At 46.5% G+C, this 25,655-nt stretch overlaps 1 protein-coding gene across 9 annotated transcripts in view; it reads right to left on the bottom strand.

Moving 5' to 3' along the window:
• Positions 1-19,760, bottom strand: part of SELP (selectin P) — a 39,549-nt gene extending 19,789 nt beyond the window's left edge. For 5 of the 9 annotated variants that reach the window (XM_027046403.2, XM_015062293.3, XM_027046408.2 and 2 more), the window contains exons 1-9: positions 19,623-19,759; positions 10,627-10,717; positions 8,634-9,020; positions 6,293-6,400; positions 5,656-5,841; positions 4,725-4,910; positions 3,945-4,130; positions 2,275-2,460; positions 454-639 (exon numbers count right to left, since the gene is read on the bottom strand). In XM_027046403.2, coding sequence (XP_026902204.2) covers positions 454-639; positions 2,275-2,460; positions 3,945-4,130; positions 4,725-4,910; positions 5,656-5,841; positions 6,293-6,400; positions 8,634-9,020; positions 10,627-10,717; positions 19,623-19,625 — 1,519 coding nt within the window. In that variant the 5' untranslated portion in view covers positions 19,626-19,759. Of the gene's footprint in view, positions 1-453; positions 640-2,274; positions 2,461-3,944; positions 4,131-4,724; positions 4,911-5,655; positions 5,842-6,292; positions 6,401-8,633; positions 9,021-10,626; positions 10,718-19,622 lie in introns of all 9 variants that reach the window. The other 4 variants (XM_027046407.2, XM_027046409.2, XM_053209833.1 and 1 more) reach the window with 3 other exon arrangements.
• Positions 19,761-25,655: the final 5,895 nt, after the last annotated feature.

The following is a 25,655-nucleotide window of genomic DNA, read 5'->3' as shown; positions in this document are numbered from 1 at the left end:
TCTGCAGCACCTGTAGATCCTGCCTCTCCTACTGCACTGTTATACCCAGAGGTCATACTCCATGGTTCCCAGGAGCAGAGTGCTGGGTCAGCCTTGATACAGCCATCCTGAAGCTATTTTTTTTTTTTTTCCTTCTGGCCTTTCTAGGCACTGCTTTCAGCCACGTGAGAACAGTCTACCTGGTTCCTGATAGAGGCTTCCAGGTCCTAGTAAAGGTCCTGGTAAGGAGTGCACAGGGGTAATTCCCTAGCTCTGATTACCAGATACCCTGCCACTGGTGTCACCTGCCTGGCCCCGCATTTGGGATCACTGGGTCACAAGACGAAAAGTGTTTCTTAATTTTCCGGTCCATTTCAAGCTTCTGGCCCCTAGACGGTCACCGCCGCGAAAATATAGCCTTTTAAAATGCAGCCTACCCTGGATTTCCCAGACGCTGGAGAGAACTCAGCTTACCCTGGCATTGTGGGGGAGGAGCACTCCAGGTCCCCGTACCCAAGCACCGCAGCTCGCCTGCTCCCACCAGGAGTAAGCCCTCGTCACAGGAGAAGCTGCAGGTGGATTGGTACCGAAAGGCTCCAAACGGGTGGGAGCAGTTCACCTGGGCCTGGTCTGGAGCCGGAAGATCCTGACACCGCAGCGCTGAGAGGTGAGGAAGTAAGGGAGTGAGGAGAGGGGATCACACAAGCTCTCGTTCATTTTGACCCCTAATCCCGTCTAGGGCCAAGAGCAGGGATTTCTTTTTCTTTTAGTTTTAATTAAATTAAAATTAATTTATGAATTTAATTTAAAATGAATTTAATTTAAAATTTTTTTAATTTAAAAAAAATTGATTTTTTAAAACTTACATCCAAATTAGTTAGGATAGAGTACAACAATGATTTCGGGAGGAGATTCCTTAGTGCCCCTGGCTCATTTAGCCCATCCCCCCCTCCCACAACCCCTCCAGTAACCTTCACTTTGTTCTCCCTATTTCTGAGTCTCTTCTGTTTTGTCCCCCTCCCTGTTTTTTATATGACTTTTGTTTCCCTTCCCTTATAAGAACAGGGATTTCTGAACGGGGCATGTTTAAACCGGAGGATGAGAAATGGCACAATGGCACTTGAAGGATTTTATGAAGAAAATTCTGAGGCATCGTAAGCATTTTGGCAACATACAGGAATAATTTTTTAAACCTCATACTTTTGGACCCACAAGTCTATGCTAAGTATGTAATCAAAATGAATAGCAAAAAATCAATCCACGGGGGCACCTGGTGGCCCAGTCGGTTAAGCATCTGACCTCACCTCAGGTCATGACCTTGCAGTTTGTGAGTTCGAGCCCCACGTCGGGCTCTGTGCTGTCAGCACAGATGCAGGGGATTCACATCAATTGCCCAAAGATCCCAGTAAATAGCAACGTGAAATGCCAACATTGCACTTCTGGGACCTGACTTCTGTGTGGGGTACCCCTTGTAAAAATAATCCTAATGACTTCCCTGTGTCTTTGTTCTCCTATAAGAGCAAAATATTGAAAACATGAACTACTGAAAGAAGGTCACTTTGTAAAATCAGATCACAGACATATAATTTATAAGGTAACATTATTATCATTTTGCATACATTTGTAAAACTCGTAGGAGTTTTTAAAGTGAATTTATTTATTTTGAGAGAGAGAGGGAGAGAGAGAGAGCGCATGAGCTGGGTCGTGCCGGAGAGAAAGGGAGAAAGAGAATCCCAAGCAGGCTCCGCGCTGTCAGCACAGAGCCCCACACAGGGCTCGAACTCGCGAACCGTGAGATCGTGACCTGGGCCAAAACCAAGAATTGGATGCTTAACCAACTGAGCCACCGAGGCACCCTCAACTCATAGCAATTTCAAGCTTGCTTTTTACCCACATTCATTCACAACAGTAATGAGGCACGTAGGTGAGGCAGATAATAATACTCCCGCTCTACAGAAGACACTGAACTTCTGAGAGACCAAAACCTTGTTGCCGGGGAATGACAACTAGACTAAACACCCTGCCCCTTACTCTTCTACGCTGTTCCTCACGCATCATTCCTTCCTCCCAGTCCCATCTTCTTCATGCCAACCCACTCAGCGGGTTTCAATCGGTGAAACCTTCACCTTGAGTTCCAATATGCTGTAACGAACGGGTGTTTTGCTCACCATTTCGTCCCTGGGGCCAGCACAAAGGGCCGGGTAGTTCTTAGTGAACGTCTGAGGAATAAATCAATGACTGCTAACTGCATAATAAGCTGAGAGACACAGAAGGAACGTGCCGATGTCACATTACCTTCACAGACCGGGGCGGGCGCTGTCCACCGTCCCAAGTCAGTACACTGGGCCATGTCAGCTCCTTTCAGCCTGAAGCCATCAGCACAACGGAAGCTACAGCTGGTGTTGTATGGCAGCGGTCCCGAGAGTGGGGAGCAATCCGTGCTTCCATGAACCGGACTCTCCAGTGGCTCACAGGCAATGGCTAAATGGAAAAAGTTGTCGTCTGAAACTGGGTCATGGAAGGGCTCAGTTCTTTCTCACAAGAGCCACTCAAGAGATGCGTCTTCCTACCCATATTATCAGTACGTTCAGAACCCTGAATCCTCCCTTTTCCAAAAGGGAAACTGCCTGGAACACCTTCCCGTGCCCTCTTTGCCTGGGTCACTCACCTGCCCTTTGATCTCAGCTTAGACTTCACTGTCCCTAGGAAGCCTTCCCTGACTGCCCCCCTCCCAGCAGCTCAGGGGTAGGGACTCCCCTAGTGTGCTCCCCACAGCCCCTGCACTGTGCGGAGACTGCTGTGGTCCTGCCCTTGGACCACAGTCTCCCTGAGGCTGGGCTTAGCCGTTCCTAGTTGCGTCCCACAGCCTGGCCATGTTTGGTACCTCGAAGGTACTCTTCAAATATTTACTGATGATATTTGCAGAACTGGATCAGGCAGGAGGAGATATATAACAGGCTGGACGTTTAAGGAAAAAGCTGAAATAACATGGCTTATTGTTGACATCCTATTAGCTAGGTTTATAAAATGGTCCTGAGTGGGACCATTTTATCTCTGAAACACAGGATGTCAGCGTCATCAGACTTCAATTGCCAAGCGAGTGCAGGCCAAGGACAGTTCCTGCACAGAATTGAGACCTGAGTGGCCTTAGCTCTGATACAGACCAGTTTCCTCATGTGCTTCCTTGATAAAGCATTTCATTTCCAGGCTATTCCTGGGTTTTTTTCAGAGTGTGAAGACCACCATCACACCCTGGGCTTAGACCTCTGGTTGTTACAGAATCGGAGCATCAAAGAACCAAAGATCCTCCAGAGCTTCTCTCTTTACAGATGAGAAAAGGAAGGTTCAGGAATGAGTTACTTCCCTGACGTCTTGTATCCGGACGGTAGCAGAGTTGGGCTTGTGATCTCCATCTCCTGGGCACTCACTAATCCAATCTTCAATTTCCTGCTCCCCTATTCACCCTTTTTGCCTCAGAAGCTGAGGGCAGGAGGCAACTGCACAGAATTCAGCTTTGTGCTGTTGTGTAACCGTCTAGGGTTGCATCACGGCCCCTGTGGACGCAGCGCACCTCGCTCCTTTGTCAAAGTCACCTCCAAACGCTAATGGGGAATCCCCCTCTTTGTCCTAATAGCCACCATTCTGGCTTCCTCTCAAGTAGAGGACATTGTCCCACAGCTTGTATTGCCAGTGAGGCAGAAAGGGAAAAAACGAGGCAGAAATGAAGGTTGATTGAATGCCCAGTCTAACGCTAGCTACTTTCTACGTGCTGTTTAACTGTGTGCTTTTTATATACTTCATTCTCACAAAAGCACCTTAGCTCATTTCATGGATGAGAAAACCATGCGTCCTGGAGGCTGAACAACCTGTTCCAATGTCAGAACCTGAAGGAGGCTACCCTGAGCCTTTCCACTGCGCCATGGCCCCTTTCTGGGTGGAAGAGGACTACTAAAGGAAAATCCTACCCTCACAGGCTGGCAAGGGTGCGGTCCACTGGCCAGAGCCAATGCAGCGGAGATTGGCCCAGCCTCTCACTTGATAGCCAGGTTCACACTCAAATCTGCAGCTGGAGCCATATGCAAAGGCAGTGAGGGGATGAACACAGTCCATGGTTCCTTTGCCAGGGGCTTCCAGGAGCGGGCACTGCACAACTAGAGAGAACAACCAAGGACAGAGAGAAAGATACTAAGGAAGGAGAAAACCCAGACCCACAGCTGGAAAGTAATGATATAACTTCCAGGAAATCCAGGTAGAGCTAGGAATCTGTAAGGGTCAGGAGACCCTAATGATGATTTGTCCAGACTTGGACAATCCATCCACAGGGTGACCTTAATCTTAGGAAAAAAAAAGACTCCTCCAAGGTTTTTATAATGTCCTCTATTCCTTTATCTCTATAAACCTGTTGTGGTAGGTCTTCTAGTATCTAGAAGACACTAGAAGGATGTAGATGCCATCCTTTCCCTCTTGCGTGAAATTTATGAATGGAGCCATTCTGAAAACTGCTTGAGGGCTCTGAGTTTGGGCCAAGGGAGGACTTTTTAAATTTGTTTGTAGTCAGATCAGCCTCTTGATTTTTCTGGAGCCTGGCCCTCTTTTCCCATCCTGATGTACTAAGTGGCAGGTGGAAAGGAGAGTCAAGTTGTGGTGATTCAGGCCAGCTTATCCATAGACCCCCACCGTCCTCCGTACTCACAGCAAGGACTGGCACGGTAGACATCGCATATCCCCAACCACCGGAAACTCACCTTCACACCCTGGGGGTGAGGCTGTCCACACCCCCGAGGCTGTGCACTGCACCACCTCCGGCCCAACTAATGCAAATCCCTCTTCACAAGCAAAGTGGCAGCTGGACCGGTATTGGGGCGCTTCCGGAGAGGGAAGACACGTCATGCTTCCTCGCTCAGGAGTCTTCAGGGGTGGGCACTGGGCAGCTACAAACAACCACAGAGCAAAGGTGTGAGCCCTTGGGTTATGCCCAGCACCTGTGAAACCTTAGGATGCCCCAGCAGCTGTCTGCACCTTCCGTAAGTGATGGGCAAGGTGAAACACCTGGTTGGTTCAATGGTACTTTCAGGAGCCATTTGGAAAGATCCAAACATCCCCATTTTGCATTTAAAGAAGCAAGGTCAAAGTATCAAATTAATAAGACTCAACCCCTAAGTCCTCATTATTATACTGTTCACTTTGCAATTAGCAAAGGGAGAGAGGTCCCTTTGTGATGCTTTTGCCTGAGAATCAAGAGTTAAGGTGATCACCTCACTCTATAGATGCAAAACATCATGAAAACCAAAATCAGTGTCACTCTCATTGACGGGTAGTAGTAAAAATCAGAATTCCCCATCGAATGTAGATGCTCATTATTTCTCACATTTTTCTAAGGTGTTTTTTTTTTCTTGAGAGAGAGAGAGAGAGAGAGAGAGAGAAAGACAGCATGAGGGGCAGAGAGAGAGGGAGACACAGAATCCGAAGCAGGCTCCAGGCTCTGAGCTGTCAGCACAGAGCCGGACATAGAGCTCAAACCCATGAACCATGAGATCATGACCTGAGCTGAAGTTGGACACTCAACCAACTGAGCCACCCAGGCGCCCCAACCTCTCGTGTTTTTTAATGGAGAAAGCTTATTTTCCCCTTATTTTCTAGTCGTCATCGAGGATGGAAAGAGTAGGGTCCACATACCTATACATTGCGGTGGGTTATCTGTCCACGTTCCAGAAGCCAAACATTCCAGCTTGCTGGGTCCATTCAATTCGTACCCTTCGGCGCAGTGGAAGCTGCACTCTGAATTGAAGGAGAAGTTCCCGAGAGGGTGGCTGCAGTTCATGAGCACATGTTGGGGGAGACCAAATTCCCCACACTCTTGGACTGTGGGGACAAAACATTAATTTTCTTTTCATTGTAGGTTTAAAGACAACGTCAGGTTTGCTGGACGTTGGAACTATTTGTATGACCCTCTTAATCCTGTCTTTCTGGGCTTAGTCTAACCCAACCTGGTCATCTTCACTTGGTTCCTTTGTATTGGCTACATCTTGGGATATAATCAGTCTTTCAGTGGTTTTTATTTCAGGCAAGCAAAATCAGCCTTTGTTTTGCTTCCCTTTTACCGTGTAGGCTGTTTTGAACCAATGGTCTACGGATAAAAGGTTTCACCCAGAGGGTGTGTCTTGGGACAATTTGAGTGGGGCTGACCGACTGACCCCAGAGAGGACCAGGATGAGCTTTACCCCCTGGAGAGTCTCCAACATGATTTGCTTCCTGGACCACCTCCGGCACAAGACCAAAGGCCACAATAATATCAACAAAATAGCGCCCTCACCATATTCACATTCTGGTCCATGGAATCCAGGGAAGCAGGAGCAGGTGTAGTTCCCGATGGTCTCAATGCACTCTCCTTGCTTGCTACAGGACATGTCCTGGCAGGACGCTGCACGGATGCAAAAGGGTCAGCATGGTACGCATTCCCGGGAGGTGTGAAGAGAAGTTAGATTCCTTTCCAAGCCACAGACCCAGCCCCTCTTGGTATAAGACTGAGCTACCCAAGCAACACAAAACTACAGTGTCCTCTGGAGCGCCAGCCTGTTCCCTGCAAAGGGCATTGTGGGAGCCTACCAGAGCATTGCATAGCTTCCATTTTAAGCTGTTGTCTAAGGAGGGATTGCTTTGTGTAGCCCAGAGAGACAAAGAGCCACTGATCGATGTGTAGACAGAGAAACTCCTCTATGTGGTACAAAATAGATTGTGGCTTTTTAACCAAGAATATGCATAGAGTTGTATTATTACGGAAACCCCTATGATGGGCATTACAACATAAAGGCTGGGCATCAGACGTGGCGGGGCGGGGGGGGGGGTCACACATATGTCATCAGAGTCCTGGCTCTGCTGCCTACTATTACAGGACCTCAGGCAAGTGACTTCTCTGAGGCCAGCCTGCCCCGGGTTAGGGCCAAAGCCTTCCACTGTTGATTTCAAATCTGTGCCCAGCGCCGCACAATGGAGGGGCAGGGGAACCACATGAGACACTTAAGACCTCCTCGTGGTACAGGACAAACAATCCCACGGAGAGATGTTTCACGGGCCTAAATATGCCAGGCTTAGGTAGTGCAGAGTACGACTGACTAGCCACACCCTTCTCAGTGAGTCCCAGTGGAGAAGGGCTGAGGTTCCTTTCCTACAAGAGACTCTTTGTGGGCGTGTGCATCATGCACCCGATGGAGGGTTCTGAGAATGTTGTCTCTGATGAGGTCATAGCTGGGGGCAAGGCCTGTGGCTATATTTTCTGGTGGCGTTTCCTCTGCACACATTGGGCCACTTTAGGGTTGATTACAAGAGGGAAGTCATATGTCACATTCAGGCTTGTGCTAGATGATGTCTACCTACATTCCCTCTCAACTCTGAGAGGCTCGAATTCTAGAGGTCGTGCCGGTTCTACAAGAGGGCATTCCCGAGGCAGCCGGCAAGTTTGGTGGGGCTGCACGGGGGCCCTGGGAAGGGTCCGAGTACAGGGAAGATGCAGGAGGCGATAGAGGTCTGGTCCACATCTTCCATCGTATTCACCTTGACCCCACCAATGTCTTACAGCCGTGATACCCGTGCCCTATGTTCTTGGAGCACACATGGTTTGTTCTGCTCGTAGCTTCCTATGGATCTCAGAATGATCTCATGTGCTACAGGGGGTGGGAGAAGCCACATCAGAGAGATGCAACCAGTTCCAGCATAGGCACGTGACCCCAGGAGGACCACACTTCCACGCATGTCTGCCTACTCGGGAACCGCTCACTGTTGAGAAGCAAACATACTTGCAGGGTCTCTTCACTGTCAGTTCCCTTCCCTCGTGCCACTGGTCCCTACCAGCACACCTGAATGCATGCTGCCGTCGAAGGGAATCTGTAAGCAGATTCCTTCATAGCCTGGACCTTCCTCTCATCAATGAAATGAGAGGACCTGACTGATGAAGTTCTCACTAGGACTAAATGAAACTAATATGAAACAGGCTTACGACCCATGAACTAATAACATCACAATAACGTAGTGATGTACAATAGCTATCAGTTATAGCTGTGTCTCCTAGGGGCCAAGTTATCTTCCAACATATACTGCCCATTATATGAGGGCGCCGTGGTGCTGAAAAGCTCTGGATATAAATTTTAGGGGACTAGAAACTCCTGAGCATCTATTTAATCAGTTATACACTGAGGAAGGTGGATCCGATGATTGTAAAATGTCCTTCTAGTTTCAGAAAAACCCAGGTTTCTCTACTCCTGATCTTATATTCTTCAAGGTGCTCCTTAATGCTGCATGATTGTAGTTTTTTTCTTTTAATTACTTTAATTTTTTTTAAGTTCATCTATTTATTTTGAGAAAGAGAGAGAGAGAGAGAGAGAAGCAGAGGGAGAGAATCCCAAGTAGGCTCCCCGTTGTCAATGTAGAGCCCGATGCAGGGCTCAAACGCATGAACCGTGAGATCATGACCTGAGCAGAAATCAGGACGCTTAACCTACTGAGCCACCCAAGCACTCCAACTGTCATTTATTCTTTGTTTTCACATACCTGACTTTGTGGCCCGATGTTATTGACTCAGTGGCTCTATTAGTGAACCAGGGAAGGCTTTTTTTTTTTTTTTTTGAAACAGATAAACTTCAGAGTACAGAAGCTCCTACCTGTGTAGCATAGTGCCCGCTTCTTTTTCCAGCAGGGCTCATCGTTCCACTTGCCAGGGGCCGACACGCTCTTGATGTAGATCTCCACACAGTCCTGGTTGTTCTTCTTGTTGTTGGGCTCGTTGTCAGCCCAGTTCTCAGCCTCTTTGGTGAGGACCTTTTTGGTTCCCACCCAGGTCCATTTATCATTGATCCTTCGGATCCCAATCCAGTAGTAAGAGTTGAAGTAAGGCACGACATCGTTGAGGTAAGCGATCTCTTTTTTATTCTGGATGGCCACTAAATCCGTGTAATGCTTCTGGCAGAACATCCGGGAATAATTCCATGAATATGCCTTGGTGCTGTAATTATAGGTCCACGCTGCCACTTCTTTCTGCTTTATTAATTCTGAGTAAAGGAGAGCGAGTGCCAGGTTAGCTTCCTTCACCGGGAGTCCGTGAGCATAAATACGCTTCTGTGTAAGTCAGATGGGTTTCTGACTGGAAGACGAAGAGCTAAAATATGACTATGTTGTGTCTAATCTAGTCGTCTTAAGAAGGAAGAGTGGTTTCCATCTTTCACCCAAACACATATATATGTGAAGTCAAAATAAGAAAATGTACTGTTCTGAGGACGCTTGGTGCTAAAAGATTTGGAATCATAAGAGAACAGAGTTGGAAGGGACCTTATGAGGCATCTAGTCTCCTTTGGTAAACGGAAGAGACATAGTAAGTAATATGTCCTGTTTAAAGGACACACAGAATGTCTTGGTGGCTGCCTCATATCTACAGGTTCAACCTCTTCACGTGGAAAATAAGATGCTTTATGATCCGGAGCCTACCTGCTGGGCCAGCTTCATCACCCGCCATATTTACCTTCTTAGCAAAACAGAACTCCCACTTCTGTGCTTTGCATATGCTCCCTGCTAGTCTGGCTTCCCTCCCCACTTATGCCTGGTAAACCTTTCCTCCCCCTGCTTTCCTCGACTTCCCCGGGTAGGCACATCTCTGCCTCCACTTCCCGTTATCGCCCTCTGGGCGTTGGAACGTCTCTTCATATGACACGGTCCACACCGGCCAGATTGTGAATTTTATCTCTGGGTCCTTAACACCAAGCACAGAGCATGGTGCTCAACAGGTGTTCAGTAAATACTTGTTGAGTGAAGCACAACGTGTTTGTGGCAGAGGCAGGTCGCAACCCAGATCTCCTGGCCTGCGATCCTACGCTCATTCCACTGCTCTTGACTGTTCCTCTTTGATAAGTTACGCTACGCCCTCCATCTCTGCTCACTCACGTGGCAAAATAGGGCTTAGAACAAGCCGTTTGAAGCAATGCCTGTGGCAGCAAGTAGCAATAAAGTTTGTGCCCTCTGAAAGTGTAAGGGGGACTCTGATGAAAGCTGTTGTTAACGTGGCCAGTGGGAGCTCACCCGGGCCAGAAGAGGCCAGATCCCACACGAAGAGGTGTACAATGTAAGCAATCAGGCCTGGAAGTGCCTCTTTTTCCTGTTTATAGAGTCTTGTTCCTATTCAACCCTGTCCTCTGCTGCCCGCACGAGGGTCATTTATGTTTGTCCCTCCCCCACTGACACCTCTACTGCATTGTTTTGCCCTAAGACTTTATTTTGGCATCACCAGGGCTGTGTTATTGACTTTCATGGACTCTGGGCAGCTTTTCTTTTATAAGCTCCTTCCTCCGTAATAAAATACTAAAAACTATATTTTATAATTGCATTAGTAGAAAGACATACATATCAGTATGGTATACTAAGACGTTTTTGTGGGTCCCTGGCAGTACTGTGGGCCAGGGCCTGCTGTGCCCAGTGGCTAATTGGTCCTGGATATGTCCATTTCGGTTTGTCCCAGAGCCTTTCCACCAATATGATGGTGTTGGGTGCATTTTTCTTCAAGGCGTCTGGGCGGGAACAGTTTTCCCATTCCTTGTAACAACTGGCTAGCATCCTTAACTTCCCCTCATTACTCAGGCCTAGACGAAAGGTTAACACCAAGTTTACCAAAGATGAGGGCACTGAAGCAAAGGAGTTGGGCAGTTCTGAAGATCACCGTCTGAAATCTCCAGTTCCAGATGGCTTTTAGGCAGCTGGCCTGAAACAAGAAAGGAAAACTTCCTTTTAGTACCCACGTGAAATCAATGTGGCCCCCCAAATCCCTGTTAGTAATCATTGTATTGAGTTCTAATCCTCCTTGTTTCCAGCAGGGTGGAGGTTCAAGTGCTCTGCTTCCTTCTTGTTTCTCCCTGCTCTGCTCCGAGCCCTGCTCTGCACCCAGGCTGAGGACAGAAGTTGTTTCTTGTTTCATTCGATAAGTATTTATCAAGTAACTACTTTGTGCAACTAAGATTTTTCATTTACGAAACATTTTATAATTTTCGTGTAAGAAGAGTATTGTCATTATTATGCAATAATCTCCCTTTAAGAACCACTATGCCATACCCCAAAATAATAGGAAGTTGCACGCAAACTCCCGGATCTGCACAGATACGTCTGACCTATACTTTGATGCACAGGGCATCGACAAATGGTGCTGGGCTATGCCGTCTGCTTTGTATTATTGACCTATGTCTTGTCTCCTTGCTTTACAATGGCGGCCTATGTCCACAGTACTGTTCAATATTTAATACATATGCATGGTACCTATATATTTAATATTTATTAATATGTATAATAATCCTATTCCCTTTGGATCAATAGCAAGTACTATATTTAATGGGCTCCCTTCTGTGGGGACTTCATGAAATCTGTTAACACTTAAAAAATGTTTCGAGGGGCGCCTGGGTGGCGCAGTCGGTTGAGCGTCCGACTTCAGCAAGGTCACGATCTCGCGGTCCGTGAGTTCGAGCCCCGCGTCAGGCTCTGGGCTGATGGCTCGGAGCCTGGAGCCTGTTTCCGATTCTGTGTCTCCCTCTCTCTCTGCCCCTCCCCAGTTCATGCTCTGTCTCTCTCTGTCCCAAAAATGAATAAAAAAACGTTGAAAAAAAAATTTAAAAAATGTTTCGAGACAAATAAGTTCCGGGAACGCTCACCTTGGCCAACTCCCTCATGCTGCACATGAAAGTACTAAACGTTGGTGAGTCTAAAATCGCATATGCTTTCAAAAAGTTGAACCTTTTAAATTTGGATTTATTATTACCTTTTTGTAAAAGAAGTGAGATTTAGTGATCAAGAAAAGACTTCAAGCTTAAAGTTGTATTGTATTAGGTAAAAATTTTGTAGAGGAGGAGGAGAGAAGATGAATAATATAAAATATCCTATTATTAGGAGCTCGCTTATATATTTTTTTAAGTGATGAGGGCTATCAGATCACTACAGTATTTAATTCCACTGGAATAAAAGACATGATGGGACATTTACTTATTGTAAAAGGCTAATCTTTACAATGTGTTGGAAATCCCATTGCTTGTTAATTTTAAAACTGATGATGAAAAATATTAGCTTTCCACTTAGACAGGTGTAAGGCGTTACACAATTTTCCAGAATTCTCTCAGAGGCACAAGGAACAGAAGCATTGCTGCTAAAGAGCACAATAGTGTAGGCTGCATGAAGGGGACCCCAATATTCACCTTTGACCTTGCACTGGGCTCCTCCAGTAGACTAGAGAAGAAGTATAGTATTTTCACCCTAATGGTGCTCTCCCTGTGCCCTTTGGAAGTGGTTTTCTCCCTGTGCAGAGTGTTTCTAGGGGTTTCTCTGGCTTTGGGGCAAGCTCAAGGAAGTGTGTGGGGAGGCTCCTGCTTCCCTATCAGCGTCCAACTCTGGCCACTATCCTAAAAGAGCTGTTTCATGTCATAACTTCTTTGTTTAAACTTTGAAATATGGTTTGGTTTAAACAGAATTGAGAGAAAGAGAGAGAGAGAGAGAGAGATGGTTTTAAACATTTCAAGGTTTTAGAGGACTTGGTAGGTGCTTCTGATCAACCACAACATGTAAGAAAGGGAAATACATTACGCATCTCCTACTTTAATCTGATCATATTTTTCCATTAAAAAAATCACTAAATATTAAGAATGACTCCTCACAGATTATTTGAGAGACGAAGGAGGCCATAAAGATTAATGCCAGGTCAGTTAAGCATTTCTCCAGCATTCTGCAGCAGATCTTTTGGACTGTGAATACTTGAGATGAGTTTCAGTGAGTAAAGATGATTTGCCTAAGCTTGCTCACCTGGATGGATGTTGGGTTAGCATAGTGATTACCCTTGCGGGACTTTTGAACTCCTTTGAAAGCCAGATAAAAGCTATCGTCAGGATTCTTAAAAAAAAAAAAAAAAAAAAAAAAAAAAAAAAAGCACAGTTGCAATGTTTTTAGACAGTTTCAGAAGACTCATAGATCCACTAAGTCTGTCCACGTTTAATGGACCGCAAGTTCGAATCTCTGTTAACTGTAAGGCAGCACCTTGGCTCACTGGAAACTGACAAGGGTTGTATGTGGAGAATGGATGACGCCGTTGAGTGGTCGTTTTCCTCTGAGGCTTCCTTGGGGTGGGCAGGCCTTCCACACCTGCCCCTGTTCTACAGTGTCGTCTTCAGATCTAAGATCCTGGAAAGTTAAGGGCCGTGTCCTAGTGTTATTAAGCCTGTTTAGTGTTGAAACAAGAGGAAATGACTCTAGGAGAAATGGCCATGCGCTCTGCTGATCTTTAATGTTCTCTGGCAGCCCACTTCAAACTGGAAGTCACCGAGAAGCCGTCTGAGACTGGGTCATTAGAATAACATCCTGTGCCTGCGTAACCCTTCATTGAAGCCACTTCACACCGCGATTGTCTTTAATTTTACCTTTCCTAAGAACTACAAGTATGGGGTGAAGAGAGGGGCAGGGAGAAAGTGGAAGGAGAAAGTGTTTATCCCTTGCCCTCACTTGGCTTGGGTACTGGATGCCAGCAGAAGTCCCATAGCTGCCGGCATTGCGAGCGGCGCACTAAGTTGGGAGAGATGATACCGCGGAAAGGGATTCTGTTCTCCCGTCTACATTGTAGACCACAGCTTGGCACTTTTAGAGCAGAACTGACAAAGTCCCTCCCTGGACCCTTTGCCTTCTGCCCCGATGCTATCTGATTTCTCTCCTTCCTCTGGTTCAGCTTCCTTAACTTCCTTGCCTCCCTTTACTCTCCGGCCTCCTCCAAACTCCAGCCTGTGAAATGGCCCTTGCTACCTTCATCACTGAAATCCTAATTACCAAACCCAGTGAACATGTGCCCTTGTTATTTTCCTTGACCTTTCTGCAGCAATAAATACTGCTGAGTAGTTCCTTTTGTTTAAAATGCTTCCGTGGTTCCTTCTCTTGATTCTTCTCTTGCATCTTGAGCAATTTTGAGGAGTCTCCCTCTGAATCTACTTCGACCCTCTTCTGGCACTTGTAGAGATAGACATTTCCCTGGGTTCTGCCCTCCATGACCCTATTCTCTTATCACTCATCTGCTGTCCTGAGGTCACCTTCTGGTCATCTCTTTGCCAACGGCCCCAACACTGTATCTCCATCCCTGACTTCCCTCTTGAGCGTGATGTCTGCAATCCAAGTGCAAAGCAAACAAATGATCGCCCAGCTGGAGGAGGATGCTGGCGGAGGCTTCTCAAGGGAAAGGGCTCTGCCTTAGGTCTGAATCTCAGCTATAGTAGAGAGCAGGTGCTTACTGCTTAATAAATATTTTATGAATGGATGAACAAATAAAGAGCAATGGCAGAGAAATGACTGAAAGTAAGACAGAAGGGTGTACATAAGAGTAGGACATAAGAGTAGGAAAATGTTGGAAAATATGTGATCATTAGACCTAAGTATTTAAGGGCTACAGCAGTATTTGTATCACATTTGAAAGTATATTATTAGGCAGAAGAGCATAAGAAATCGGTGCAAAAAAATGATCTTGGCACTTTTTCTCATTCTATTTGGGTGTGAGAGAAGCAAGGGGCATGATGGTTCACATCCCGCGTGAGGGAAAAAATGAGTAGGACTCACTCTCTTCACGCCATGCAGGTAAGATAGAGGGATATGTGGAGAAGTGTGGGAATCAAGGATTGTTAACATAGGTCGTGTGTTTCAGGAAAGCTGGGAAGCGTATCAAATAGCAGCAGCTCTTAGATGTTGGGGATGAGAAAGCACATTTCTCTCCTTTGCCCAAACCCTTCTCATGAACCCGTCATCAAATCCCACTGGCTTTACCTTCTGACCTGGTACCTGGTCGTTCTCTGGATTTCCGCTTACTGCTACAGAGCTAGTGCACACATCATCCTTTCCTTCCTGGACATCATCTGACTGGTCTCTTATCCTCAAGTTGCTCATCTTCCATTGTTTCTCTATAATGAAGTCAGAGTGATATTTCTAACACAAAGACCTGACCGCATCACTTCACTACCTAAAATCCATCGGCTGTTCCTACCCCTTGAGCAATACCTACAAACTCCTCGAGATGACACATATAGGACCCCTCAAAATGTGGCCTCTATTTGTCCAGTCTCATCTCCTGCCATTAATTTTCAATTTATTTGTGCCTCTCCCCCCCCCGCCCCAACCCCAATTCTACAATGCATTTGTAACGAAACATCTCGTAGTTTCCAGAAGGCACTGTATGTGCCCAATGTTCTTCTTATTGCCCAGAGCACTCTTTCCTTCTATGTGTGCCTGGCTCTATAAGTCCAAACATCTTCTCTTGAAAGGAGCCTTCTCTATGATCGATCCTTCCCCACCGGTCACCAAGACAGGCACTTCCTGGCCCCTTGTCTATTTCAGTGACTACTGATTTGCCAAGTGCCTACAATGTGTCAGGCGCTCTTCTAGGCACTGGCATTAAAATGGTAAAAACAGACATCATTCCTGTCTTACGGAATGTATGATCTATTGAAAAAGACAGATAATGAAGCACTAATAAATACATGGCAGTTCATGACAAGTAAACGTGAAAACTGGAAGCTAGCGAGAAGTCGGGGGAAATAAGGTGAGGCTATGTGATACAGGGACTTGTGGTCACCTCAGGCAGGGAGTTCAGGGCAGACTTCTCCGAGGAGATGATGTTGAAACTGAGAGCAGAATGGCCAGAAGAAGCCATCCAGGGAGAAGCAGGAGGAAGAGCATTGAAGACAGAAGGAAAAGCGAATGTGAAGGCTTTGGGTGGCAGCCAGGTGTGTGTGGAGAGTTCAAAGAACATGAAGCCATCAGTGTGGCTGGAATGGAATGAGCAAGAAGGGCATGACACGAAGCTGGTCACAGATCACTCCGGGCTTTGGGAACTAAAGCTGGGGGGTGAGATTTGGTTCTAAGTGCAAAGAGGAGTCCGAGGCCGGGGTGTGTGAATTTTAAGAGAGGCAATGATGTGGTCATTTGGTGTGAAGAACTGGGAGGTCCCAGAGGTCAACTGGAAAGGTGAGTTGGGGCCCGATCTTGCGGGTCTGACATAAATGTCAGCAGAAGGGATCCAACCGTCAGTGTTCTGAACAGGTGCACGTAACCATGGTGGCTTTGATGACTCAGAGGTAGAGAGGCTGAACTGTGGAGAGAGGAGACTGCTGTACTAGTCCCAGTGGGAGTAAATGGGGGACGGGCTTGGGCTGGGGTCAATGGGAATGCAAAGTGGGGAGGTAGATATGAGGGTTGCTGGGGAGGCAGGACTATGCAAGGTGCTGGTGGCAGAGTCCAGGTTTCACAAGGCATTACAATGGACACAACACTTCTCTCAGGTTCTGGATGGGAGTGGTGGTGGCATAGCACGGATATTGGTAGTCCCAGCTGAAAGGCAGACCATGAAACACAGTGGAAAAAAGAGGTCTCCAAGCCAACAGCAAGTTAGAAATAAAGACAGAAAGGAGCCCCGGACATTAACACTAAGAATCAAAGCACGTGTTTATATTAGACTACCGATCACCATTGTTTAGGTTGATATACTAGCATTAAAAATAAAGCAGCATACCTAATTTTTGAAAGTCCATCAGAACCTGGCTGAGCTACATCCCTACAAACATAAAAGAATCCTTTTGTATTTGACTTTGTAACATTTCTGTTTGCTTTTCAGCTAGAGAAGCGAGACACCTAGCAGACAATGTAATAAATGCCATTCATGAACCCACCACGGCCTACTCTCTAGGGTTAGGTCCAGGGTCTTTTTCTCAGTGTTGCCCATCACGTGGTAGGTCATTTTGACTTCTGAGGATCTGATTAATAAGCCTCTGCTTACAGAATTCTGAAGCTACATATTCTAAGAGCCAGTGGTCAGCCCAGGAGAGTGTGAACCATGTAGTGACATTTTGAAAAACAGGTAATGGAAGGAAGAAATAGAAGCCACATACCTAAGATGGTTACGGTGTAAAATGGCAGAGAATCCAGACCTGCTCTTAGCCCACTACATCTCTCCCAACATCAGTGCAACTTAACTGCAAATTCTCAATCAAAGGCTCTCCTCCCTGAGATCCATCTGAATGAAAATACCCCACCAGCTAACTCTTAACCTCTTTCCTCAGGTCCTAGAGGTTAACTGAAGCCACTCTGAACTTGAAGCCAAATTTACACACAAAGGGTTGAGGTTCCGGAATCCCAGGGGCCAAATGTGCTCAGGGGCGAAGGAAGAGGTCTAGTCTTTGGAATAATGAAACCAGTGTTAGAGGTGGAACCATCAGGCCTGGATTGCAGACTTCCAGCCTAGTTTCTTTTATTTATTTATTTTTTTCAAGTCATCTACCAGTTCGTTCGTTCGTTCTTTCTCTTTCTTTCTTTCTTTCTTTTAAAATACGAAGTTTATTGTCAAACTGGTTTCCATACAACACCCAGTGCTCATCCCAACAGGTGCCCTCCTCCATACCCATCACCCACCCTCCCCTCCCTCCCACCCCCCATCAACCCTCAGTTTATTCTCAGTCTTTAAGAGTCTCTTATGGTTTGGCTCCCTCCCTCTCCAACTTTTCTTTTCCTTCCCCTCCCCCATGGTCTTTTGTTAAGTTTCTCAGGATCCACATAAGAGTGAAAACATATGGTATCTGTCTTTCTCTGCCTGACTTATTTCACTTAGCATAATACTCTCCAGTTCCATCCACGTTGCTACCAAAGGCCATATTTCATTCTTTCTCATTGCCAAGTAGTATTCCAACCTAGTTTCAAGATGCCAGTGGAGGAGCTTCTGAGCATAAAGCAAAGGAGGCGATAGGGTGGGTTTCCTAACCTGAGACCCATGTGGGGGTTGGGGAACCCCCTGTCCTTGCCCAGAAAGCTTGGTGTTTATGTGGATGTTTGCATTTTCATCTGGGACAGAGAGTTGTACTTTCACCAGAATCTCAAAGAACTCCACAATCCAATGTGTTAATACACTTCCGAAATAGAGGAGGATCCCAAAGAGAATAGAAGGAAGAGATGACTAAGTCCTTGTCCATGTAAGTTGACCAATACCGGGAATGTCTGATATGCAAAAGAGGAGACAAAAGCAATCCACGTTCTTTTGTCACTGGAGTTCAAACTCAGGACAGACTCAAACTCCTTTCCCCTCTCTCCCTAGTCCTCTTCTCTCTATTTCTCCCCAACACAGAAAATCCCCATTGCCAATATTTGAAAAGTGAACGATAGTAAAGCAAAGAGGGGGTTGAAATCATGTGTGAGTGCTGCTCTCTTCTGGCATCCCGCAGAAAGGAGCTCAACAACAGAGATGTTCCGTTGGTTCCAACAACAGAAATGTTCCGGACTGCAGGGTTTGGGACTGTGGGAGAGACTCCTGGCAAGTTGGGGGTAAAACCGTGTGTATCTTATCTGTTGATAAGTTCATGAATGCCTAGTTTTCCTTGGATCTTCCCTGGATGCCAAACCCCCACGAATTTTTTTCTTTTTCACAACAATAATAGCTGACATTGACAAATCAGTTACCATGTGCCAGCCTCAGATTTACACACTTTTCAGGGCAAATCCTACTTAATCTTCAAAATGACACCATAAAGTAGGGGCACCTGGGTGGCTTGGTCGGTTAAGCATCAGACTCCTGACTTCGGCTCAGGTCATGATCTCACTGTTCCTGAATTTGAGCCCAGCAACGGGCTCGTGCTGACAGCACGGAAACTTCTTGGGATTCTCTCTCTCTCTCTCTCTCTCTCTCTCTCTCTCTCTCTCTCTCTCTCTCCCTCCCTCCCTCCCCTGCACACACTCTCTCTCTCACACACAAAATAAATAAATAAACTTAAAAAATAAAGTAGAGGGGCGCCTGGGTGGCTCTGTCGGTTAAGCGTCCGACTTCGGCTCAGGTCATGATCTCACGGTCAGTGGGTTCGAGCCCCGCATCGGGCTCTGTGCTGACAGCTCAGAGCCTGGAGCCTGTTTCGGATTCTGTGTCTCCCTCTCTCTGTGACCCTCCCCTGTTCATGCTCTGTCTCTCTCTGTCTCAAAAATAAATAAAAACGTTAAAAAAATTTAAAAAAAAAAAGTAGAGCACTGTAAGTATGTCTATTTTACAGATGAGGAAACTGAGTCACTAACAGCACTGAGACTTAAGGCAGCTATGGAAACCATGTGGTTACTCTGCGAGAGTCCCAGCTGACTCCTAGGGCTCAGAGAAGGAACTAGGAAAGCCCAGATGAGAGAGCATTTACCCACAGGTGTGCCACAGGGCATTTGCTCAGCCTTGCCCTCAAGCCACAGAGAAGACCGATCCTGGAGAAGGTGGTCGAGGGTTTACCAAGATCTGTGCCCACGAGAGTTTCTGTAAGCTCTAGTAGGAAAAACAGGCGCCGTGGAGCCAGAGGGCAGAAGTCTAGATGCAGACACATCAAGCCTAATAGGGGGGCTGTAGGTGCAACACCTCACCTCCGCAAGGCGCGGCGACTTCATTTGTAACATGGAAATAGCAACCTCACCTCCCAAGGATGTTGGGAGGGTCAAAGCAGACAGCAGGTTTTCAGATGCTCACAGTCTAAAGGGCTACTCAACATAAAGTGCCACGACCACTGCTCTTCTGCACTCTCTAAACCTTTGCCCGCCTGACTCAGCCTCCACGCAGCATCTCGTCCACTTCCCAGAGTACAGAGAAACGAACTTACCATCTCCTCTGCGCCTCGGCTTCCTCTAGGCCGTCTGCCCAACCCAGACTTTATAGCCTCCCTGCCTCCCCTCTGTGTCAGGCTGTTTAGAAAAGCAACTTCCTATTCAAGTTCCAGAATTTCACCACAGCCCTTCACATGAAGTTGGATGTTGATAACACAGGAGTGGTTGATAATAGTTTGCAGTGGTCACCAAGGGGACAGGGGTCACCTACCTCAATGCGGGGGAGGGTCTGGAGACAGGGGCAAGTGTGAATCACTTCAGGACATCCCGGGCTAAGTGGTGCAGGAATAGTGCCCACACCACCCCCCCCCAAGGAGTCAGGTTTCCTCTGATTATGCTACGAGCCCCAATTTAAGGTCGTACAACTGGAAAACATGCTTTGTCTTAATCATAATGTCCTAGTGTAAATATTCCAGTTACTGTGAAATCTCAGTGAATGTTGACTATTCCAGAAGCGAGGCAAGGGACCAAAAATTGTAATAAAAATAATTAAGGTGGGAAAGGAAAAAACCACTGAGAAAATCCTGGCTACTGGGGGCGATTGCTGGAAACAGTTTTGACATGAAATATAAAAGAGACATGGGTCGTTGTTAGGAAAGGGTTTCTGCTTCTTGTATCGGGAAAAAAAAAGATGTAAAACTGGAAGGTTTGTGTGTGGGGATAGGAGGCTGTGGGCTCAGGGCTGAAGACCTGGGCTCTGTGGCCCAGCTGCCTGACATAGGTGTTGGCTGCACAGGCGTCTCACCATTAGGCAAATGACCTAAACTCTCTATACCTGTCTTCCCACCTGTGAAACAGAACGATGGTACCAGAACTCACCCCACAGGGTTGTGGTGAGGTCGGATGCTTGAAGCAATGGCACACGGTCACGCTCGACAGCCAGCTCTGCTGGCTCAGAGTTATCAGCCAGCAAAATCAAGTCTCCAGGACTCAGCGTCAGGTCGGAAAACCCTAACTCTTGATTTATTTTCTTGGGAATCTGGTTGTGCAGTAATGGGTGTTACTCTTCGCCCGCCGGGGGTGTGCCCTAGCAAGTTCCTACCCTCCTTGTGACTCAGTTCCCTCAGCTATCTGAGTAATAAACAAGGACTGTGGTCGCTGCATGGACGCATCAGGGCCATGGATGGATTTATACGGGAAGGACTTGGAGCATACCTTGTCCACGGTGGGGGCCAAGTACACGGGAGCTGTGGTTTTCACGAGACTTGCTTCCATTTCCTTTGTACTTTCACTCTCCAGACCCTCTTTTTGGCATTACCTTCCTTTTTTTTTTCTTTTTTTTAAGAGAGAGAGGGTGAGCAGGGGAGAGAGAGAGAGAGAGAGAGAGAGAGAGAGAGAGAGAGAAAACAAGGGAGGGGGCAGAGAGAAAGGAGGACAGAGGATCAGAAGAAGTGGGCTCCGTGCTGTCAGCACAGAGCTGGATGTGGGGCTCGAACTCACGGACCTGGAGATCTTGACCTGAGCCGAAGTCAGATGCTCAACCGACTGAGCCAATGCGTTTTAAGTCAGATAATGCTGTTTTTAGGGAGTCTGAGGGAAGGAGAGAAGGATTTGGGGGAAGAGGAATGGCAGGAAGACAACTTGACTTTGTTGAAAAGCTGTTCAGGCTGAATGCCATTTGCTCACGTGGATATCGTCTGTGTGGAAATTTTAGGTTGTTTCTACTTATGTGGCCATTAACACAAGGAATCAAGACACACAAGGAATATTTGCATCCCTTCAAGGGTCCAGGCAGTGTGCTAGCACTAGGGATTCGGTGAAATCCTCGCGGACCTCACACTTACTTGTTTAAGGGAGGAGGCATTAGGCATTACGTAAAAACCACACAAACGAATGCAGAAAGAAAAAAATGAGGCACCGTGAAAGGATATGATAGGAACTTGACCTGGGGAAGGCTCCCCAGAGAGAATGACTCCAGAGCCGGGGTCTCACTTTGAATAAACACTACATCAGGTGGGGAGAACGCTCTAGGCCAGTCAAGGTTTGGAGCAGCCTGGGGGTCTCTGGGCAGCCCCGGGGAGGGTGGTACAGGAGGCTGGACAGTAGGGAGCACTGGGACCGTGCCCGGTCTCCGGCCACGTTACAGCTGTCAGCACGTGCACCATCTGCCATCAGGTGAGATGGAAGGCAGTTAATTCCTCCTGCACAGCTGGTCCCTCTACTCAGAGAAACGAGGGGACTTTCTACATCATAGGCTGCAGGATGACAGACAAGAACATAAAAAAAGAGCATACAGGTTTTCCCCCTTGTTGTTAATATAATATATTTGCTGTTAACAACAACAAAAAAGAGGCGCACCTGGGTGGCTCAGTCAGTGGACCATCTGACTCCTGATTTCAGCTCAGGTCATGATCTCACACTGAAGAGATTGATCCCTGCATTGCGCTCCATGCTGAGCATGGAGCCCGCTTGGGATTCTCTCTCTGCCCCTTCCCCACTTGTGTTCACGTGCGCTCTCTCTCTCTCTCTCTCTCTCTCTCAAAATAAATATTTAAGGGGCGCCTGGGTGGCAGAGTCGCGGGGGCATCCAGCTTCGGCTCAGGTCATGATCTCATGGGTTCATGGGTTCGAGCCCTGCGTTGAGCTCTGTGCTGACAGCCCGGAGCCCGGAGCCTGCTTCGGATTCTGTGTCTCCCTCTCTCTCTGCCCTTCTCCTGCTTGCGTGCTCTCTCTCTCCCTCAAAAATAAATAAGCATTTAACATTTTTTTAAAAAATTTTAAATTTTTTTAAAAATTAAAAAAAGTACTTTAAAATTTTTTTAAAAAGAAAGACAAAGAAAAGAAAATTCAGAAAAGCACAGGGAAGTGGAAACAAATCACCTGTGATGCCACAGAACTGGAATGGAATTGGCATCCCATTATACATTCATTACGATGCTTTTTCTGTTTTGTTTGATAATATATCATAAACTTTTGTGATGCTTTAAAATATATTTCTGCTGTAGTTACAACTAAAAAAAAAACCCAATATACAAGTAGATGTAAGTACAGATACACCTACAACATAAAGATGAACAACGAAGGATAAAGTCAATCTTCCCATGGCTTAAATGGACTTTATCAAAACTTCCCAGAAAGGAGGGAATGGGAGAAGAAAAAAAAAAAAAAACTTATCACACAAGGGGAGACCTTGTGGCCTATACGCCTGAAGTGTCTGTCCCTCCCCTGATAGCTGACCCTGTCCCGAACAAATACGTCAATCTTCCCCGTACAGCTTTCAGAAGACATCCTACGTCAGTTTTTCGAGCTTCTAAATCTTCCTGCTGAAACTCCATTTCAATTGGCCTGTGGTGTTATGATTAAGCATTTCTCTTCTCTATCTTTGCTCTCCAGTTTTTGAAAGGGAAGGAAAGGCAGTGAAATCAGTCATCTTGGCAAAGGTCTCCGAAAGTAAGCATGTTCACCCACATAACCATGTTTATGTCCTCTCAGCCCTACCCAGGGGTTCATTTATTCATCCCATATATTTTTGTGAGGATGTGCTCCGTGCTATCGCATAAATGAATATAGGACACAGTCCTGTCCTGAAGGAGTCAAAGACCTTTGAGGGACAGGCATAGAGACAGATAATGACGAACATCACGGAGGAGCCAGTATATACACCCATCCTTGCACAGACCCCATGAGAGGACAGCGAACTAACTGCCTGCTGGGGGCAGTGGAGAGGTGTTTGGAAAAGGTGCTGGAAGGACACGACCCTTCGGGTGGGTGGAATAAGCCAGCTTCTTTTGTTCAAGCTCAGCGGTTGGACACGGACACGCAGAAGAGACTCTAAACTCAGCAGATTAACTAGGAAGTGGTTTTACACATTAAAAGTATTTTTACTCTTCCAAGAGCCTACGGTATCTGGGGCCCTTTGATTACCAGAAGGCTGTGATAACCACAGAGAGGTTATCACCTACAATAGAACACTAGCAACACAATTCAATGGTGACCTGTTTATAAATGAACACCACGAATAGACTATTTAAAAGTCACTGAGGAAGTGGAGCAGAGATACTGTTTTTATGAGCTACCATTACTGAGCACTTAGTCTTAGGCCGGACGTTATGCTAAGCGTTTAAAAATCTGTATCTCACTTAAATCCCCACAATGACTTTCTGAGGCAGATTCCATGGCACAGTTGGTCCAACTACTCAGAGATTATTACGATCGGCATTTTATTGAAAAGGATATTGAGATGGGGCGCCTGAGTGGCTCAGTCGGTTCAGCGCCTGACGTGGGCTTGGGTCATTATCTCACAGTTCGTGAGTTTGAGCCCCACATCAGTCTCACTGTAGTCAGCAGCGTGGAGCCCGTTTCAGATCTTCTGACCCCCCCCATCTCTCTCTGCCCCTCCCCTGCTCATGCGTGCATATTCTCTCTCTCAAAACATTTTTTTTTTTTTCAAAAAAAAAAAGGAAACACTTCTCTTGGTAGTCTGGCGAGTATTCTATGCTCAAAAGCTCTGATAATGAAAGATGAGTCCAGAGTGAAAGGAAATCGAGCTACTTCTCACATCCATGTCAGGACGTGGTGTCACGTCTCAGGTCACCGAGGCTCTGTTACCGAGCCTGCTTGGGTTAAAACTGCCTTGATCAGAAAGGGAAACTGTAGCCAACTTGCTGATTGTATTTGTTGTCTGGAAATGTGAGGCAGACGTAAAAGTGCTCCGATTCAGAGGAAAAAAGGCAAGACCAGATGGGAAGTAGAACAGGCTAATTTCTGAGCCTCGCTGTTTTGCATATAATAAAAGATTAAAGAGCTGCTCATATCTGGATCACATAATTTTCTTTCTCTCGATGCACACAAGGGAATGTTACCTCTAATGACAATTATGCCTGCTCTCTGCAGTCAGTTATTTCTTTGGGGATACATCTCCTAAATGGATATCAAACTGAGAGAAACCTACCTGACATATTTTCATCACACAATTTCATCCAGTAAAGCTGGGTTGATGACCCGAACTGCTCTTGAGACGAATAACAGCCTCACAGTTTCTGTAGGTCTGTTTTTAGCACCTCCAGCATTCTAGAGGCAGGGCAGCCAAATATAGAATTAAAAACACTAATTTGGCATTCAGAGGCACCTCTTGTGGTTCAGAAAAGTGCTCCTCTAGTTAATGAACTTTTTGTTTTTTTTTAAACTGAGAACTAAGCAAATTATGCAGTGAGACCTCTCAGGCAAGCATCGGTCTATGTAACAGCATCATCATCAACAATTTATTGACTGGCTGTTGTGAGTAGGACATTGTTTTAGGGTTTGGACTTGACACAGCTATTGAAAGTCAGTTTGCTGAGTTTGCGCAGAAAGCTGCCTCTGGGTGCCCTGGGTCTGGTTGGAGATGTAGGTCACATGCACAGAAGGGAGAGATGGTGACCTGAGACGGGGCAGACCCACACAGACCGGAAGGGCAGCCTGAGCCCAGGGAGACAGCTCGCTGGGAACCGGCTACACACGAAGTGCATCTCGCACTTGCAACAAGTCTAGACGATGTGAATCTTCCCAGATAGCCAATTCTATTATTTCTGAAAATGCTAATATTTATTAGGTTTTAGAAACTGAGCAGTTTCAGATTAAGCAGAGAGGGATTGCAGGGGAGAAATGCATCTACAGTTCCTTCTGATGCACACGTGCGCGCGCGCACACACACACACACACACACATATACATAGGCTTTTTTTAAAAAAAAATATTATTTTCAACTACAATACATTTCTGGGGCGCCTGGGTGGCTCAGTAGGTTGAGCGTCCGACTTCGGCTCAGGTCACGATCTCGCAGTTTGTGAGTTCGAGCCCCGCATTGGGCTCTGTGCTGACAGCTCAGAGCCTGGAGCCTGCTTTGGATTCTGTGTCTTCCTCTCTCTCTGCCCCTGCCCCGCTCATGCTCTGTCTCTATCTCAAAAATAAATAAACATTAAAAAAAATTTTTGTAATACCTTTCTTATGGGTCTGGTAAATGTTGAACATTTTTTTTCTTTGATGCTTTCCCCTGAATTCCTAAATTCAGAGTCAAAAACATATGACTTCCTTCGAGACCCTTGCCTTAC

This window comes from Acinonyx jubatus, chromosome E4, assembly GCF_027475565.1.
Source record: "Acinonyx jubatus isolate Ajub_Pintada_27869175 chromosome E4, VMU_Ajub_asm_v1.0, whole genome shotgun sequence".
Taxonomy (NCBI): Eukaryota; Metazoa; Chordata; class Mammalia; order Carnivora; family Felidae; genus Acinonyx; species Acinonyx jubatus.
Note: the sequence above shows the minus strand (reverse complement) of the source record. Positions and strands in the feature narration are given on the sequence as shown.